The sequence below is a fragment of the Pseudophryne corroboree genome, chromosome 4 (genome assembly GCF_028390025.1).
Source record: "Pseudophryne corroboree isolate aPseCor3 chromosome 4, aPseCor3.hap2, whole genome shotgun sequence".
Taxonomy (NCBI): domain Eukaryota; kingdom Metazoa; phylum Chordata; class Amphibia; order Anura; family Myobatrachidae; genus Pseudophryne; species Pseudophryne corroboree.
In genome coordinates this window covers 794477715-794496219 of record NC_086447.1, presented here as the reverse complement: position 1 = coordinate 794496219, position 18505 = coordinate 794477715, and the positions used below count along the sequence as shown (strand labels likewise).

Below are 18505 nucleotides of genomic sequence, written 5' to 3'. Positions count from 1 at the left end.
ACAGGACTAAAGTCATCACGTTGAAATAATTGAAGGATCCACCGTTCAAGGAATTTTTCGGAGGCAGAGCCCTCTGCCCTTTCCGGGAAGCCAACATAGCGGACATTATTACGGAGAAGTCTACCTTCAACATCGGATAATTTAGCCTTGACCACTGACATCTGAGTGGTTAAATCAGTGACTATCTTTAAGAGGGTTAGTCAAATCCTCCTGATCGGAGATACGATGTTCTGCCTCTCCCACCCATTCACGAATCTTCTGCATATCATGTCGAATCAGGGAGATGTCAACCTGCACCTGACCAATTTTGTCCTTTACCCGTTGCTCAAATGCCGATATGGCGAGCAGGATCTGCTGTGTTGACTGAGACTGGTTGAAGGGGGCTTCCCAAGGGTGAAGGAGGTGATGGAGGACTAGCACCCTGTCTGGGTTGCGAAGAGGACTGTGACCCCCTAGCAAATTTTTTCAAGCTTGGATGCTGCAGCGGCACTGCCACCCCGCACCATGATGCACCCCAAAAGCAGGACCGACGGTCTGGCACGAGTAGTTAAATATGACGCCTGGCATTCACACCAAAGACTTCAGTCTTTTTCTCATCAGACCAGAGAATTTTGTTTCTCATGGTCTAAGAGTCCTTCAGGAGCATTTTGGCAAACTCCAAGCGGGCTGCCATGTGCTTTTTACTAAGGAGTGGCTTCCGTCTGCCCCTTCTACCATACAGGCCTGATTGGTGGGTTGCTGCAGAGATGGTTGTCCTTTTGGAAGGTTCTCCTCTCTCCACAGAAGAATGCTGTAGTTCTGACAGAGTGACCATTGGGTTCTTGGTCACCTCCCTGACTAGGGCCCTTCTCAGACGATCGCTCAGTTTAGACGGACGGCCAGCTCTAGGAAGAGTACTGGTGGTTCCGAACTACTTCCATTTATGGATGATGGAGGCCACTGTGCTCATTGGGACCTTCAAAGCAGCAGATATTTGTCTGTAACCTTCCCCCAGATATGTGCCTCAAGACAATCCTGTCTCGGAAATCTACAGACAATTCCTTTGACTTCAGGCTTGGTTTGTGCTCAGACATGCATGGTCAAGTGTGGGACCTTATATAGACAGGTGTGTGCCTTTCCAAATCATGTCCAATCAACTGAATTTACCACAGGTGGACTCCAATTAAGGATCATCAGTGGAAACAGGATGCACCTGAGCTACATTTTGAGCTTCATGGCAAAGGCTGTGAATACTTATGTACATGTGATTTCTATGTTTTTTTTATTTTTAATGAATTTGCAAAAATCTAAAAAAAAACTTTTTTTTCACCTTGTCATTACGGGGTATTGTGTGTAGAATTTTAAGGGGGAAAAATAATTTCTTCCATTTTGGAATAAGGCTGTAACCAAATGTGGAAAAAGCGAAGCACTGTGAATACTTTCTGGATGCACTGTGTCTGTCTATCTATCTATCACATGTGCTTGGCTGAGGCGAATATGTGCTGCTGCCAGGTAAGGGGGAGGGGACCCCCTTACTGGGCCCCTCCATCAGGCTTGGGTAATTTGTAACACCCCCCCTGCACTCTGTACCAAATGGATTGTGTGAAATCCTAAGGACCGAGTTTGAGAACCTGTGCATTAGCTGGTTTGGCGAAAAAAATGCAGTTCAGTAGTATTTGTTCCTCTTAAGATTAAATGGATATTTTTTCGACAGCTGTTTCTGGCATTTTTCTAGTGTCTATTGCAGTATTACAGGCTGCATTTTCATTGTGGTATTGTACTTTCTAACCATTTGGCTACTGAGTTACAGCTGTTGATAGCATGCAGTACTAGTTACCTAATTGAAAATGTCTCAATTTTCAGCAAAATTTTAGGTTTTATGAAGAGCAAAAACCTTCCCATCACGGAGCAAGTGTTCAATTCTCTGATTAAAGGACATGCCAGAGCGGGGTAAGGTGTTTCAAGGCAGCTTAATTTACCACTAACCTTAAAGTACAAATAGATCAAGTGTGAAAAGACATCTAGTGCAATAGAAGTAGGTAGAAGATATATGAAATGATGCATTATTTCTACCACTGTTTTGTGATATCTACAAGTATTGCAAATTTACAGTAAACTTCAGCAACCACTCACATTAGCTTTTATTGTCTAACTTGCACTAGCGGATGAAATCTAAATGATTATTGGTTGCCAGATCTTGATTTTGTTTTTCTACAGTAGTTTTACACACTACAGATCTGCTCTGCTTTAACAAAAAAAAAGTCTTCTCCCACAAACCTTGACCTTAAATTGACTATCTAATGCTCCGAGAATATCCTCTTCGTGGCTTTAGCTTCTGGGTTAAGTGCCCGTTGCTACTCTATTGTTGCCTGCGGGCTAAGTGCTAGAGGTATTCAATTACTGGAGCTGCCAAAGGAAAATCCACGTTCAGTGCACCGGTCGGGTTAGTTGTGAGCAGTAAATGAATAGCTCTGGGCACTTAACCAGGATACTAAAGCTGCACGGTTAAGTCCACAGATAATAGAATGTACCCCTTTATAGTAGAGCATTTCAAATATCCTTCTGAATCTTTGTTTAGTGGTTCTGGAATATAAAGAGACGTCTCTGTTATGATCATTGGTCTTTTATTTGTGTTTCCTCTGTCTGTATTACAAGTACAACACTTGTTGTGTGTCCTATTTCAGAGACATGGAGAGTGCCAAGAACATTCTGTCGGTCATGCAGGATGCTGGAGTAGTGCCTAGACACCCCACTTATTCTGCCCTGATGAATGCATATGCTGAGAATGGAGATATTGAGAGTATTAAACAGGTTTGTGTGTAAATTCACTGAATGAATTGGCAATGTTAGCACTTGTTTTATTGAGGAATAGATATTTTTAAGGTTAGGGTGAATTATATTCATGATTAGAACCAGCGGGGTAAGTATGATTCAGTCACCTGATATACAGCATTCATGGTAATATAGTCAAGCAGTGAAAAATCACATTTGAGCCAAAGATACAATTGATAGCACTAATTTAATGAAAACAAATGATTTTATAAAATCAAATAAAAAATTGAGGTTTAAAGGGTCTATTTACTGAGCCTTGGAAGATATAAAATACCAACCAACCAGCTCCTGTAATTTTTCAAGCACAGCCTGTAACATGGCAGTTAGGAGCTGATTGGCTGGTTCTTTATTTCTCTCAACTTTTTAAGTCTAGCAGTTCTCTAGCTTGTATAGCTATGGAAAGTGGAGGTAACCTTTAATCAGAGGCCTCACACATTCCCAAAACCTCCCACAGTCATGAGTGGGCGATGTTATCCTGGGCCTAAGGGGGTACACACGGAGAGAGATCAGTGTTTAAAATCTAAGCAGTCTGACTAGATTGCTTAAATTTTAAGCACGGATCTGATGTGTGTATGCCCCCCAGCTATAGCGCATCGCTATTGCCGGTGCTAGATTGAGCCTGCATGCAGGCTCAATCTAGCGGGTTGCTCACTTCACCGCAGTGTGAAGTGAGTGGCCCCCCGTCCGTCCCCCCTTCGCTCAGCACATCACGCTGTGCTGAGCGGGGGGAGAGTTGTGTGCTGAGCGGTCTGTGTTAAGATCGCTCAGCACACATCTTCCCCGTCAGTACCCTCCTTAAGACCAGACTCAACTACCAATGTTTTATGCAAGTGCTTTTCCCATCTTTCATGGCTCAATAACCAAACAATGCTTTATCATCTTTTCTCATACGTCCTAGAGGATGCTGGGGTCCATTTCATGACCATGGGGTATAGACGGTTCCACAGGGGCCATGGGCACTTTAATACTTTTCAAGGGTGTGAACTGGCTCCTCCCTCTATGCCCCTCCGCCAGACCTCAGTTCTAGAAATGTGCCCAGGCAGACTGGATGCACTCCAGAGGAGCTCTACTGAGTTTCTCTGAAAAGACTTATGTTAGGTTTTTTATTTTCAGGGAGAACTGCTGGCAACGGGGGGGAACTAGCATAAATAAGGGGCATAAGTGGAAACTGGCATAAATAAGGGGCATAAGTTGCTGAGGCACAGTCCTACCCCCGCCAGTATAAAAAATTACCTCATAAAAGCTGAGGAGAAACACGCTATTGAAGAGTGGAGCTTCCTCAGTCAGCCAGCCAGCACACTGCTCAGCGCCATTTTCTCTCTCTCCTTAGGCTGCAGAGACCACGCTGGTCCTCCACTAGTGAACAAGTATCAGGGTGCAAAACAGGAGGGGCCACAGTGAATTTGGTGCTATATAATTGTGTGATTAGTTTTATAAAAGCGTTGCATGTCAGTGGGCATTTTGTGTTCACAGACATTGTGTTACTGGCGCTGGGTTATGAACTGGCAAATCCTATCTGTGTCCCTCTGACAGATTTTACTGTGGGTCTGCCCCCTATAAGTCCCGGAGTGTCTGTGGTGTGGTTGTGCACGTGTGTGACATGTCTGTGGCAGGGAATCTCTTCCTCTGTGGGTGACATGTTAGAGACACAGAGGTGTAATATGACACCAAGAGCCTGACTGGGTGAAAGGTTACATGATAGTGTGAATCACTACTGAATCTCATACAGAAAACTGAATATAATCTGTTGAAGATGTGATTTTGAATAGTTCTGCCTTTCATCCACAGGGACCCCTCTGGATCACATACAAATTTGCACAAGTAGTACAGACTGATACCGACACGGACTCTGATTCCTGTGTCGACACTAGTGATTCCAGGGGAATAAGTCCTAAGTTATCAAAAAGCATTCAAAACATGTTTTAGCTATAAAGGAGGTGTTAGACGTTACAAAGCCCCCTCTTTTACCACAAGGAGAGGGTTTACTTTAGTAAAGTAGTAATGTAATTTCTCTGACGTCCTAGTGGATGCTGGGACTCCGTAAGGACCATGGGGAATAGCGGCTCCGCAGGAGACAGGGCACAAGAATAAAAGCTTTAGGATCAGGTGGTGTGCACTGGCTCCTCCCCCTATGACCCTCCTCCAAGCCTCAGTTAGATTTTTGTGCCCGAACGAGAAGGGTGCAGGCTAGGTGGCTCTCCTGAGCTGCTTAGAATAAAAGTATATTTTAGGTTTTTTATTTTCAGTGAGTCCTGCTGGCAACAGGCTCACTGCATCGTGGGACTAAGGGGAGAAGAAACGGACTCACCTGCGTGCAGAGTGGATCGGGTTTCTTAGGCTACTGGACATTAGCTCCAGAGGGACGATCACAGGTTCAGCCTGGATGGGTCCCAGAGCCGCGCTGCCGGCCCCCTTACAGAGCCAGAAGAGCGAAGAGGTCCGGTGAAATCGGCGGCAGAAGACGATCCTGTCTTCAGACTAAGGTAGCGCACAGCACCGCAGCTGTGCGCCATTGCTCTCCGCACACTTCACACTCCGGTCACTGAGGGTGCGGGGCGCTGGGGGGGAGCGCCCTGAGACGCAATATAACAGATAATACCTTAGGTTGGCAAAAGAATACATCACATATAGCTCTTGGGCTATATGGATGTATTTTAACCCCTGACATTTTTTACAGAAAAAGCGGGAGATAAGGACGTCGTGAAGGGGCGGAGCCTATCTCCTCAGCACACAAGCGCCATTTTCCCTCACAGCTCCGCTGGAAGGACGGCTCCCTGACTCTCCCCTGCAGATTGCTACTGAATCAGGGTAAAAAAGAGAAGGGGGGGCACTATTGGCAGCTAAAAACTATATAAACAGCAGCTATAAGGGAATAACACTTATATAAGGTTATCCCTGTATATATATATATATAGCGCTTGGTGTGTGCTGGCAGACTCTCCCTCTGTCTCTCCAAAGGGCTTGTGGGGTCCTGTCCTCTATCAGAGCATTCCCGGTGTGTGTGCTGTGTGTCGGTACGTGTGTGTCGACATGTATGAGGAGGAAAATGATGTGGAGGCGGAGCAATTGCCTGGGTTAGTGATGTCACCTCCTAGGGAGTCGACACCTGACTGGATGATCGTATTTGAAGAATTAAGTGATAATGTCAGCACTTTGCAAAGAACGGTTGATGACATGAGACAGCCGGCAAATCAATTAGTGCCTGTCCAGGCGTCTCAGACACCGTCAGGGGCCCTAAAACGCCCGTTACCTCAGTGGGTCGACACAGACCCAGACACAGATACTGAGTCTAGTGTCGACGGTGAGGAGACAAACGTAATGTCCAGTAGGGCCACACGTTACATGATCACGGCAATGAAGGAAGCATTGAACATTTCTGACACTACAAGTACCACAAAGAAGGGTATTATGTGGGGTGTGAAAAAACTACCAATAGTTTTCCCTGAGTCAGATGAGTTAAATGAGGTGTGTGATAAAGCGTGGGTTTCCCCCGACAAAAAAATGCTAATTTCTAAAAAATTATTGGCACTATATCCTTTCCCGTTAGAGGTTAGGACACGTTGGGAAACACCCCCTGGGGTAGATAAGGCGCTCACACGTTTATCTAACCAAGTAGCGTTACCGTCTCCTGATACGGCCACCCTCAAAGAACCAGCAGATAGAAGGCTGGAAAATATTCTTAAAAGTATATACACACATACTGGTGTTATACTGCGACCAGCAATCGCTTCAGCCTGGATGTGCAGTGCTGGCGTCGCGTGGTCGGATTCCCTGACTGAAAATATTGATACCCTGGATAGGGACAATATACTGTTAACTATAGAGCATTTGAAGGATGCATTACTATATATGCGTGATGCACAGAGGGATATTTGCACCCTGGCATCAAGAGTAAGTGCTATGTCCATTTCTGCCAGAAGAGCGTTATGGACGCGACAGTGGTCAGGCGATGCGGATTCCAAACGACATATGGAAGTATTGCCGTATAAAGGGGAGGAGTTATTTGGGGCTGGTCTATCGGACCTGGTGGCCACGGCAACGGCTGGAAAATCCACCTTTTTACCCCAGGTCACTTCACATCAGCATGGTATCGCAAGGGTACAAACTGGAATTCGAGGCGTTTCCCCCTCGCCGGTTCCTGAAGTCTGCTCTACCAAAGTCTCCCTCCGACAGGGAGGCAGTTTTGGAAGCCATTCACAAGCTGTATTCCCAGCAGGTGATAATCAAGGTACCCCTCCTACAACAGGGAAAGGGGTATTATTCCACGCTGTTTGTGGTACCGAAGCCGGACGGCTCGGTGAGACCAATTTTAAATCTGAAATCCCTGAACACTTACATAAAGAGGTTCAAATTCAAGATGGAATCACTCAGAGCGGTGATAGCAAACCTGGAAGAAGGGGACTATATGGTGTCTCTGGACATCAAGGATGCTTATCTCCACGTCCCAATCTACCCGTCTCACCAAGGGTACCTCAGGTTTGTAGTACAAAACTGTCATTATCAGTTTCAGACGCTGCCGTTTGGGTTGTCCACGGCACCTCGGGTCTTTACCAAGGTAATGGCCGAAATGATGATTCTTCTTCGAAGAAAAGGCATCTTAATTATCCCTTACTTGGACGATCTCCTGATAAGGGCAAGGTCCAGGGACCAGTTAGAAGTCGGAGTAGCACTATCTCAGGTAGTGTTACGTCAGCACGGGTGGATCCTAAATATTCCAAAATCGCAGCTGATTCCAACGACACGTCTACTGTTCCTAGGAATGATTCTGGACACAGTCCAGAAAAAGGTGTTTCTCCCGGAGGAGAAGGCCAGGGAGTTATCCGAGCTAGTCAGGAACCTCCTAAAACCAGGCCAGGTGTCAGTGCATCAGTGCACGAGGGTCCTGGGAAAAATGGTGGCTTCTTACGAAGCAATTCCATTCGGAAGATTCCATGCAAGAACGTTTCAGTGGGATCTACTGGACAAATGGTCCGGATCGCATCTTCAGATGCATCAGCGGATAACCCTGTCGACAAGGACAAGGGTGTCTCTTCTGTGGTGGCTGCAGAGTGCTCATCTACTAGAGGGCCGCAGATTTGGCATTCAGGATTGGGTCCTGGTGACCACGGACGCCAGCCTGAGAGGCTGGGGGGCAGTCACACAGGGAAAAAATTTCCAGGGCTTGTGGTCAAGCATGGAAACATCTCTTCATATAAACATTCTGGAACTAAGGGCCATTTACAATGCCCTAAGTCAAGCGAAACCCCTGCTTCAGGGTCAGGCGGTATTGATCCAATCGGACAACATCACGTCAGTCGCCCACGTAAACAGACAGGGCGGCACGAGAAGCAGGAGGGCAATGGCAGAAGCTGCAAGGATTCTTCGCTGGGCGGAAAATCATGTGATAGCTCTGTCAGCAGTGTTCATTCCGGGAGTGGACAACTGGGAAGCAGACTTCCTCAGCAGACACGACCTTCACCCGGGAGAGTGGGGACTTCACCCAGAAGTCTTCCACCTGATTGTAAACCGTTGGGAAAAACCAAAGGTGGACATGATGGCGTCACGTCTAAACAAAAAACTAGACAGATATTGCGCCAGGTCAAGGGACCCTCAGGCAATAGCGGTGGACGCTCTGGTGACACTGTGGGTGTACCAGTCAGTGTATGTGTTCCCTCCTCTGCCTCTCATACCAAAAGTACTGAGAATCATAAGAAGGAGAGGAGTAAGAACGATACTCGTGGTTCCGGATTGGCCAAGAAGGACTTGGTACCCGGAACTTCAAGAGATGCTCACGGAAGACCCGTGGCCTCTACCTCTAAGAAAGGACCTGCTCCAGCAGGGGCCTTGTCTGTTCCAAGACTTACCGCGGCTGCGTTTGACGGCATGGCGGTTGAACGCCGGATCCTGAAGGAAAAAGGCATTCCAGATGAAGTCATCCCTACCCTGGTCAAAGCCAGGAAGGATGTAACCGCAAAACATTATCACCGCATTTGGCGAAAATATGTTGCGTGGTGTGAGGCCAAGAAGGCCCCTACAGAGGAATTTCAACTGGGTCGTTTCCTCCATTTCCTGCAAACAGGACTGTCTATGGGCCTAAAATTAGGGTCCATTAAGGTTCAAATTTCGGCCCTGTCGATTTTCTTCCAGAAAGAACTGGCTTCAGTACCTGAAGTTCAGACATTTGTAAAAGGGGTACTGCATATACAACCTCCTTTTGTGCCTCCAGTGGCACCTTGGGATCTCAATGTTGTTTTGAGGTTCCTTAAGTCACATTGGTTTGAACCACTCACCACTGTGGACTTAAAATATCTCACATGGAAGGTGACGATGCTGTTAGCCCTGGCTTCAGCCAGGCGTGTGTCAGAATTGGCGGCTTTATCATATAAAAGCCCTTACTTAATTTTTCATTCTGACAGGGCAGAATTGAGGACTCGTCCTCAATTTCTCCCTAAGGTGGTTTCTGCTTTTCACATGAACCAACCTATTGTGGTGCCTGCGGCTACTAGGGACTTGGAGGACTCCAAGTTACTTGACGTTGTCAGGGCCCTGAAAATATATGTTTCCAGGACGGCTGGAGTCAGAAAGTCTGACTCGCTGTTTATCCTGTATGCACCCAACAAGCTGGGTGCTCCTGCTTCTAAGCAGACTATTGCTCGTTGGATTTGTAGTACAATTCAGCTTGCACATTCTGTGGCAGGCCTGCCACAGCCAAAATCTGTAAAAGCCCATTCCACAAGGAAAGTGGGCTCATCTTGGGCGGCTGCCCGAGGGGTCTCGGCTTTACAACTTTGCCGAGCAGCTACTTGGTCAGGGGCAAACACGTTTGCTAAATTCTACAAATTTGATACCCTGGCTGAGGAGGACCTGGAGTTCTCTCATTCGGTGCTGCAGAGTCATCCGCACTCTCCCGCCCGTTTGGGAGCTTTGGTATAATCCCCATGGTCCTTACGGAGTCCCAGCATCCACTAGGACGTCAGAGAAAATAAGATTTTACTTATCGATAAATCTATTTCTCGTAGTCCGTAGTGGATGCTGGGCGCCCATCCCAAGTGCGGATTGTCTGCAATACTTGTACATAGTTATTGTTAACTAAATCGGGTTATTGTTGTTGTGAGCCATCTTTTCAGAGGCTCCTTCGTTGTTATCATACTGTTAACTGGGTTCAGATCACAAGTTGTACGGTGTGATTGGTGTGGCTGGTATGAGTCTTACCCGGGATTCAATATCCTTCCTGATTATGTACGCTCGTCCGGGCACAGTATCCTAACTGAGGCTTGGAGGAGGGTCATAGGGGGAGGAGCCAGTACACACCACCTGATCCTAAAGCTTTTATTCTTGTGCCCTGTCTCCTGCGGAGCCGCTATTCCCCATGGTCCTTACGGAGTCCCAGCATCCACTACGGACTACGAGAAATAGATTTATCGGTAAGTAAAATCTTATTTCTCTATCGTCCTAAGTGGATGCTGGGGTTCCTGAAAGGACCATGGGGAATAGCGGCTCCGCAGGAGACAGGGCACAAAAAAGTAAAGCTTTACTAGGTCAGGTGGTGTGCACTGGCTCCTCCCCCTATGACCCTCCTCCAGACTCCAGTTAGATTTTGTGCCCGAACGAGAAGGGTGCAATCTAGGTGGCTCTCCTAAAGAGCTGCTTAGAGAAAGTTTAGTTTAGGTTTTTTTCTTTACAGTGAGTCCTGCTGGCAACAGGATCACTGCAACGTGGGACTTAGGGGGAAAGTAGTAAACTCACCTGCATGCAGAGTGGATTTGCTGCTTGGCTACTGGACACCATTAGCTCCAGAGGGATCGAACACAGGCCCAGCCGTGGAGTCCGGTCCCGGAGCCGCGCCGCCGACCCCCTTGCAGATGCTGAAGCGTGAAGAGGTCCGGAAACCGGCGGCTGAAGACTCCTCAGTCTTCATAAGGTAGCGCACAGCACTGCAGCTGTGCGCCATTTTCCTCTCAGCACACTTCACTGGGCAGTCACTGAGGGTGCAGAGCGCTGGGGGGGGGCGCTCTGAGAGGCAAATATAAACCTTATACAAGGCTAAAAATACCTCACATATAGCCCATAGGGGCTATATGGAGATATTTAACCCCTGCCTGACTGGAAAAATAGCGGGAGAAGAACCCGCCGAAAAAGGGGCGGGGCCTATCTCCTCAGCACACGGCGCCATTTTCTGTCACAGCTCCGCTGGTCAGAACGGCTCCCAGGTCTCTCCCCTGCACTGCACTACAGAAACAGGGTAAAACAGAGAGGGGGGGCACATTAATGGCTATATATATATATATTAAAGCAGCTATAAGGGAGCACTTAATATAAGGATATCCCTTGTATATATAGCGCTTTGTGGTGTGTGCTGGCAGACTCTCCCTCTGTCTCCCCAAAAGGGCTAGTGGGTCCTGTCTTCATTAGAGCATTCCCTGTGCGTTTGCGGTGTGTGTCGGTACGTGGTGTCGACATGTATGAGGACGATATTGGTGTGGAGGCGGAGCAATTGCCAAATATGCAGATGTCACCCCCCAGGGGGTCGACACCAGAATGGATGCCTTTATTTGTGGAATTACGTGATGGTTTATCTTCCCTTAAACAGTCAGTTGAGGACATGAGGCGGCCGGACAATCAATTAATGCCTGTCCAGGCGCCTCAAACACCGTCAGGGGCTGTAAAACGCCCTTTGCCTCAGTCGGTCGACACAGACCCAGACACGGGCACTGATTCCAGTGACGACGGTAGAAATTCAAACGTATTTTCCAGTAGGGCCACACGTTATATGATTTTGGCAATGAAGGAGACGTTACATTTAGCTGATACTACAGATACCGTAAAACAGGGTATTATGTATGGTGTGAAAAAACTACAAACAGTTTTTCCTGAATCAGAAGAATTAAATGACGTGTGTGATGAAGCGTGGGTTGCTCCTGATAAAAAGTTGATAATTTCAAAAAAGTTATTGGCATTATACCCTTTCCCGCCAGAGGTTAGGGCGCGCTGGGAAACACCCCCTAAGGTGGACAAGGCGCTCACACGCTTATCCAAACAAGTGGCGTTACCCTCTCCTGAGACGGCCGCACTTAAGGATCCATCAGATAGAAAGATGGAAGTTATTCAAAAGAATATATACACACATGCAGGTGTTATACTACGACCAGCTATAGCAACTGCCTGGATGTGCAGTGCTGGAGTAGTTTGGTCAGAATCCCTGATTGAAAATATTGATACCCTAGATAGGGACAATGTTTTACTGTCGTTAGAACAAATAAAGGATGCATTTATCTATATGCGTGATGCACAGAGGGATATCTGCACACTGGCATCTCGGGTGAGTGCTATGTCCATTTCAGCCAGAAGAGCCTTATGGACACGACAGTGGACAGGCGATGCGGATTCAAAACGTCACATGGAGGTTTTGCCGTATAAAGGGGAGGAGTTATTTGGAGTTGGTCTATCAGACTTGGTGGCCACGGCTACTGCCGGGAAATCCACTTTTTTACCTCAAGTCACTCCCCAACAGAGAAAGGCACCGACCTTTCAACCGCAGCCTTTTCGCTCCTACAAAAATAAGAGAGCAAAGGGCTTGTCGTACCTGCCACGAGGCAGAGGAAGAGGGAAGAGACACCAACAGGCAGCTCCTTCCCAGGAACAGAAGCCCTCCCCGGCTCCTGCAAAAACCTCAGCATGACGCTGGGGCCTCTCAAGCGGACTCGGGGACAGTGGGGGGCCGTCTCAAAAATTACAGCGCGCAGTGGGCTCACTCGCAGGTAGACCCCTGGATCCTGCAGATAATATCTCAGGGGTACAGGTTGGAATTAGAGACGGATCCTCCTCATCGTTTCCTGAAGTCTGCCTTACCAACCGTCTCTTCCGAAAGGGAGAGGGTGTTGGAAGCCATTCACAAGCTGTACGCTCAGCAGGTGATAGTCAAAGTACCCCTATTACAACAAGGAAAGGGGTATTATTCCACTCTATTTGTGGTACCGAAGCCGGATGGCTCGGTAAGGCCTATTCTAAATCTGAAGTCCTTGAACCTCTACATAAAAAAGTTCAAGTTCAAGATGGAGTCACTCAGAGCAGTGATAGCGAACCTGGAAGAAGGGGACTTTATGGTATCCTTGGACATCAAGGATGCGTATCTACACGTTCCGATTTACCCCGCACACCAGGGGTACCTCAGGTTCATTGTTCAAAACTGTCACTATCAGTTTCAGACGCTGCCGTTCGGATTGTCCACGGCGCCTCGGGTCTTTACCAAGGTAATGGCCGAGATGATGATTCTTCTTCGAAGAAAAGGCGTATTAGTTATCCCATACTTGGACGATCTCCTAATAAGGGCAAGGTCCAGAGAACAGCTGGAGACAGCTTTAGCACTATCTCAAGAGGTGCTAAGACAACACGGGTGGATTCTGAATATTCCAAAATCCCATTTAATCCCGACAACTCGTCTGCTGTTCCTAGGAATGATTCTGGACACGGTTCAGAAAAAGGTTTTCTTTCCAGAGGAAAAAGCCAAGGAGTTATCCGATCTGGTCAGGAACCTCCTAAAACCAGGAAAAGTGTCAGTACATCAATGCACAAGAGTCCTGGGAAAAATGGTGGCTTCTTACGAAGCAATTCCATTCGGCAGATTCCATGCAAGAATATTCCAAAGGGATCTGTTGGACAAATGGTCAGGGTCGCATCTGCAGATGCACCTGCAAATAACCCTGTCACCAAAGACAAGGGTGTCACTTCTGTGGTGGTTGCAGAAGGCTCACCTATTAGAAGGCCGCAGATTCGGCATTCAGGATTGGATCCTGGTGACCACGGACGCCAGCCTGAGAGGCTGGGGAGCAGTCACACAAGGAAGAAACTTCCAGGGAGTATGGACGAGTCTGGAAAAGTCTCTTCACATAAACATTCTGGAACTAAGAGCAATCTACAATGCTCTAAGCCAGGCGGAACTTCTCCTGCAAGGAAAGCCGGTGTTGATTCAGTCGGACAACATCACGGCGGTCGCCCATGTAAACAGGCAGGGCGGCACAAGAAGCAGGAGTGCAATGGCAGAAGCTGCCAAGATTCTTCGCTGGGCGGAGAATCACGTGATAGCACTGTCAGCAGTGTTCATCCCGGGCGTGGACAACTGGGAAGCAGACTTCCTCAGCAGACACGATCTTCATCCGGGAGAGTGGGGTCTACATCCAGAAGTCTTCAACATGTTAATAGACCGTTGGGAAAGACCAATTGTAGACATGATGGCGTCTCGCCTCAACAAGAAACTGGACAAATATTGCGCCAGGTCAAGAGATCCACAGGCAATAGCTGTGGACGCACTGGTAACTCCTTGGGTGTACCAGTCAGTGTATGTGTTTCCTCCTCTGCCGCTCATACCAAAGGTATTGAAGATCATACGGCAAAGAAGAGTAAGAACAATACTAGTGGTTCCGGATTGGCCGAGAAGGACTTGGTATCCGGAACTTCAAGAGATGCTCACGGACGAACCGTGGCCTCTACCTCTGAGAAGGGACCTGCTACAGCAGGGTCCCTGTCTTTTTCAAGACTTACCGCGGCTGCGTTTGACGGCATGGCGGTTGAACGCCAGATCCTAAAAGGGAAAGGCATTCCAGAAGAAGTCATTCCTACCTTGATTAAGGCACGGAAGGAAGTCACCGTGAAACATTATCACCGCATTTGGCGAAAATATGTAGCGTGGTGCGAGGATCGGAGGGTTCCGACGGAGGAATTCCAACTGGGTCGTTTCCTACATTTCCTGCAATCAGGATTATCTATGGGTCTCAAATTGGGATCCATTAAGGTTCAAATTTCGGCCCTGTCAATATTCTTCCAAAAAGAATTGGCCTCTGTCCCTGAGGTCCAGACTTTTGTCAAGGGAGTACTGCATATACAGCCTCCTGTGGTGCCTCCGGTGGCACCGTGGGATCTAAATGTAGTTTTAGATTTCCTCAAATCCCATTGGTTTGAACCATTGAAAAAGGTGGATTTGAAATATCTCACATTGAAAGTGACTATGTTACTAGCCCTGGCCTCTGCCAGGAGAGTATCTGAATTGGCGGCTTTATCTTATAAAAGTCCTTATCTAATCTTCCATTCGGATAGGGCAGAACTGCGGACTCGTCCGCATTTTCTCCCTAAAGTGGTATCAGCATTTCATCTGAACCAACCTATTGTGGTGCCTGCGGCCACTAGCGACTTGGAGGACTCCAAGTTGTTGGACGTTGTCAGAGCCTTAAAAATATACATTGCAAGGACGGCTGGAGTCAGAAAATCTGACTCGCTGTTTATATTGTATGCACCCAACAAGTTGGGCGCACCTGCTTCTAAGCAGTCGATTGCTCGTTGGATTTGTAACACAATTCAACTTGCACATTCTGTGGCAGGCCTGCCACAGCCTAAAACTGTAAAAGCCCACTCCACAAGGAAGGTGGGCTCATCTTGGGCGGCTGCCCGAGGGGTCTCGGCATTACAACTCTGCCGAGCAGCTACGTGGTCGGGGGAGAACACGTTTGTAAAATTTTACAAATTTGATACCCTGGCAAAGGAGGACCTGGAGTTCTCTCATTCGGTGCTGCAGAGTCATCCGCACTCTCCCGCCCGTTTGGGAGCTTTGGTATAATCCCCATGGTCCTTTCAGGAACCCCAGCATCCACTTAGGACGATAGAGAAAATAAGAATTTACTTACCGATAATTCTATTTCTCGGAGTCCGTAGTGGATGCTGGGCGCCCATCCCAAGTGCGGATTATCTGCAATACTTGTACATAGTTATTGTTAACTAATTCGGGTTATTGTTAAGGAGCCATCTTTAAGAGGCCCTTTCTGTTGTCATACTGTTAACTGGGTTTAGATCACAAGTTGTACGGTGTGATTGGTGTGGCTGGTATGAGTCTTACCCGGGATTCAAAATGCCTCCCTTATTGTGTATGCTCGTCCGGGCACAGTACCTAACTGGAGTCTGGAGGAGGGTCATAGGGGGAGGAGCCAGTGCACACCACCTGACCTAGTAAAGCTTTACTTTTTTGTGCCCTGTCTCCTGCGGAGCCGCTATTCCCCATGGTCCTTTCAGGAACCCCAGCATCCACTACGGACTCCGAGAAATAGAATTATCGGTAAGTAAATTCTTATTTTTTCCCTCCACCTCAGGAGTTGAACAGTCTCTTGGAGGGAGTCTGATTTTAACCTGAAAAGAAATTTCAGATTCCCAAAAGGAATTCAGGCAGCTTACCTTTTTCCAAAAGATGGGAGTCACCCCGCATTTTAGACAGGACCCTGTCATAAAAGAGAAAAGGTGTTTCTCGCTGCGCCTGGAATGGCTTCACTTAAGGAGCCGACAGACCACAAGTGAGTGAGGTGATCTATTGATGTGGCCAGTGGGACACTACTCAGGCCTACCATTGTCTGTGCGTGGGTGAGTAGTGCTATTGTGAAGTGGTCAGAAAACTTGTCATTAGACATTGACACAATAGATGGAGACGAGATACTCCTAACGTTAGGTCATATCAAAGACGTTGCTGCGTATGTACTAGAATCCATGAAATATATTGGTCTCTTGGGATCGCTACCGTGGCAGTATCGGCTCGGAGGGCGTTGTGGATTCGCCAGTAGAATGCTGATGCAGATTCCAAAAGAAATATGGAGGCTCTCCCGTATAAAGGTGAGGCCTTGTTTGGTGATGGGCTCGATGCGTTAGTCTCGGCGGCTACCGCAGGTAAGTCGACATTCTTGCCTTCTGCTCCTGCACCAGCAAAAAAGACACCACTCTCACATGCAGTCCTTTCGGCCCAACAAATACAAAAAGGCCAAAGGTATGCCCTTCTTTACAGGTAGGGGAAGGGGAAAAGGAAAGAAGTCTGCAGCGTCTCCAGGATCCCAGGAGCAGAAGTCAACCCCTGCTCCTGCCAAATCTGCAGCATTACGCTGGTGCTCCCTTGCGGGAGTCGATCGGGTGGGAGCACGTCTGAAACTTTTCAACCAAATCTGGATTCAATCTGGCCTGGACCCATGAGTCTCACAAATAGTGTCCCATGGGTACAAACTAGAGTTTCAAGACGTCCCCCCATGCCGATTTTTCAAATTGACCTTGCCAGCTTCTCTTCCAGGAGAATTAAGAATTAACATTAACAACGGCAATTCAAAAATTATGTCAGGATCAGGTCATTGTCCTGGTACCCTTGTTCACAGCAAGGAGAAGGTTTTTATTCAAGCCTCTTCGTAGTTCTGAAGCCGGACGGCTCGGTCAGACCGATTTTAAACCTGAAAAATCTGAATCTCTACCTGAAAAGGTTCAAGTTCAAGATGGAATCCCTGAGGGTGGTGATTTCCAGTCTGGAGGAGGGGGACATAAAGGATGCTTACTTGCATGTTCCCATTTATCCTCCTCACCAAGCTTATCTGAGATTCGCAGTACAGGTTTGCCATTACCAGTTCCAGACGTTGCCGTTCGGACTCTCCACGGCACCGAGGGTGTTCACCAAGGTGATGACGGAAATGATGGTCCTCCTTCGTCAAATAGGAGTCAATATAATTCCTTATCTGGACGATCTGATAAAAGCGAGATCCAGGGAACAGTTGGTGCAGAACATCGCACCCTCCCTGTCAATACTCCAACAACACGGTTGGATCATGAATTTTCCAAAGTTGCAGTTGGAACCGACGACAAGATTGTCCTTTTTAGGGATGATTCTGGACACGGAAGTATGGAGAGTATTTCTTCCAGTGGAAAAGGCTCTGGAAATCCAGAAAATGGTCAAACAAATATTGAAACCAACAAGCGTGTCGATCCATCAATACAGTTTGGCCGATTTCATGCCAGAGTATTCCAGTGGGACCTGTTGGACAAGTGGTCCGGATCCCACCTACACATGTACCGGAAAATAATCCTGTCCACCAAAGCCAGGATTTCGCTTCTGTGGTGGCTACACAGTTCTCACCTACTAGAGGGACGCAGGTTTGGGATTCACGACTGGGTCCTATTAACCACGGATGCAAGTTTCCGAGGCTGGGGAGCTGTCGCACAGGGGGAAAGCTGGGAGCTGTCGCACAGGGGGAAAGCTTCCAAGGAAAATGGTCAAGTCAGGAAGCCTGCCTTCACATAAACGTTCTGGAATTGAGAGCCATTTACAACTGCCTTCTACAAGCGGTACATCATCTTCAAGATCATCCCGTGCAGATCCAGTCGGACAATGTAACAGCAGTCGCGTACATAAACAGGCAAGGTGGAACGAAAAGCAGAGCGGCAATGGCAGAGGTGACAAGGATTCTCCTCTGGGCAGAAAGACATGTTAGAGCTCTGTCAGCAATTTTCATTCCGGGAGTGGACAACTGGGAAGCAGACTTCCTCAGCAGACACGATCTCCATCCAGGAGAGTGGGGCCTCTACCAAGCAGTCTTCACAGAGGTGACAAGTCTTTGGGGAGTTCCTCAAGTAGACATGATGGCATCTCGTCTAAACAAGAAGCTTCAGGGATATTGTTCCAGGTCGAGAGACCCTCAAGCAATGGATGCACTGGTGACCCTGTGAGTGTTTCGGTCAGTATATGTTTTCCCTCCACTTCCACTGATTCCAAATGTTCTCAAAATAATAAGAACAAGAGTTTGAGCAATCGTCATTGCCCCAGACTGGCTAAGGAGGGCTTGGTATCCAGATCTTCAGGAGTTGCTCATAGAAGATTCTCGGCCTCTTCCTCCTCGAGAGGACCTACTACAGCAGGGGCCGTGTGTGTATC

The 18505-nt window shown here is 47.7% G+C and overlaps 1 protein-coding gene across 3 annotated transcripts in view; it reads left to right on the top strand.

Moving 5' to 3' along the window:
* LRPPRC (leucine rich pentatricopeptide repeat containing) overlaps window positions 1–18505 on the top strand; it is a 491686-nt gene that overhangs the window by 126697 nt on the left and 346484 nt on the right. For all 3 annotated transcript variants that reach the window (XM_063918355.1, XM_063918354.1, XM_063918356.1), the window contains exons 6-7: window positions 1843–1929; window positions 2664–2790. In XM_063918355.1, coding sequence (XP_063774425.1) covers window positions 1843–1929; window positions 2664–2790 — 214 coding nt within the window. The remainder of the gene's footprint in view (window positions 1–1842; window positions 1930–2663; window positions 2791–18505) is intronic.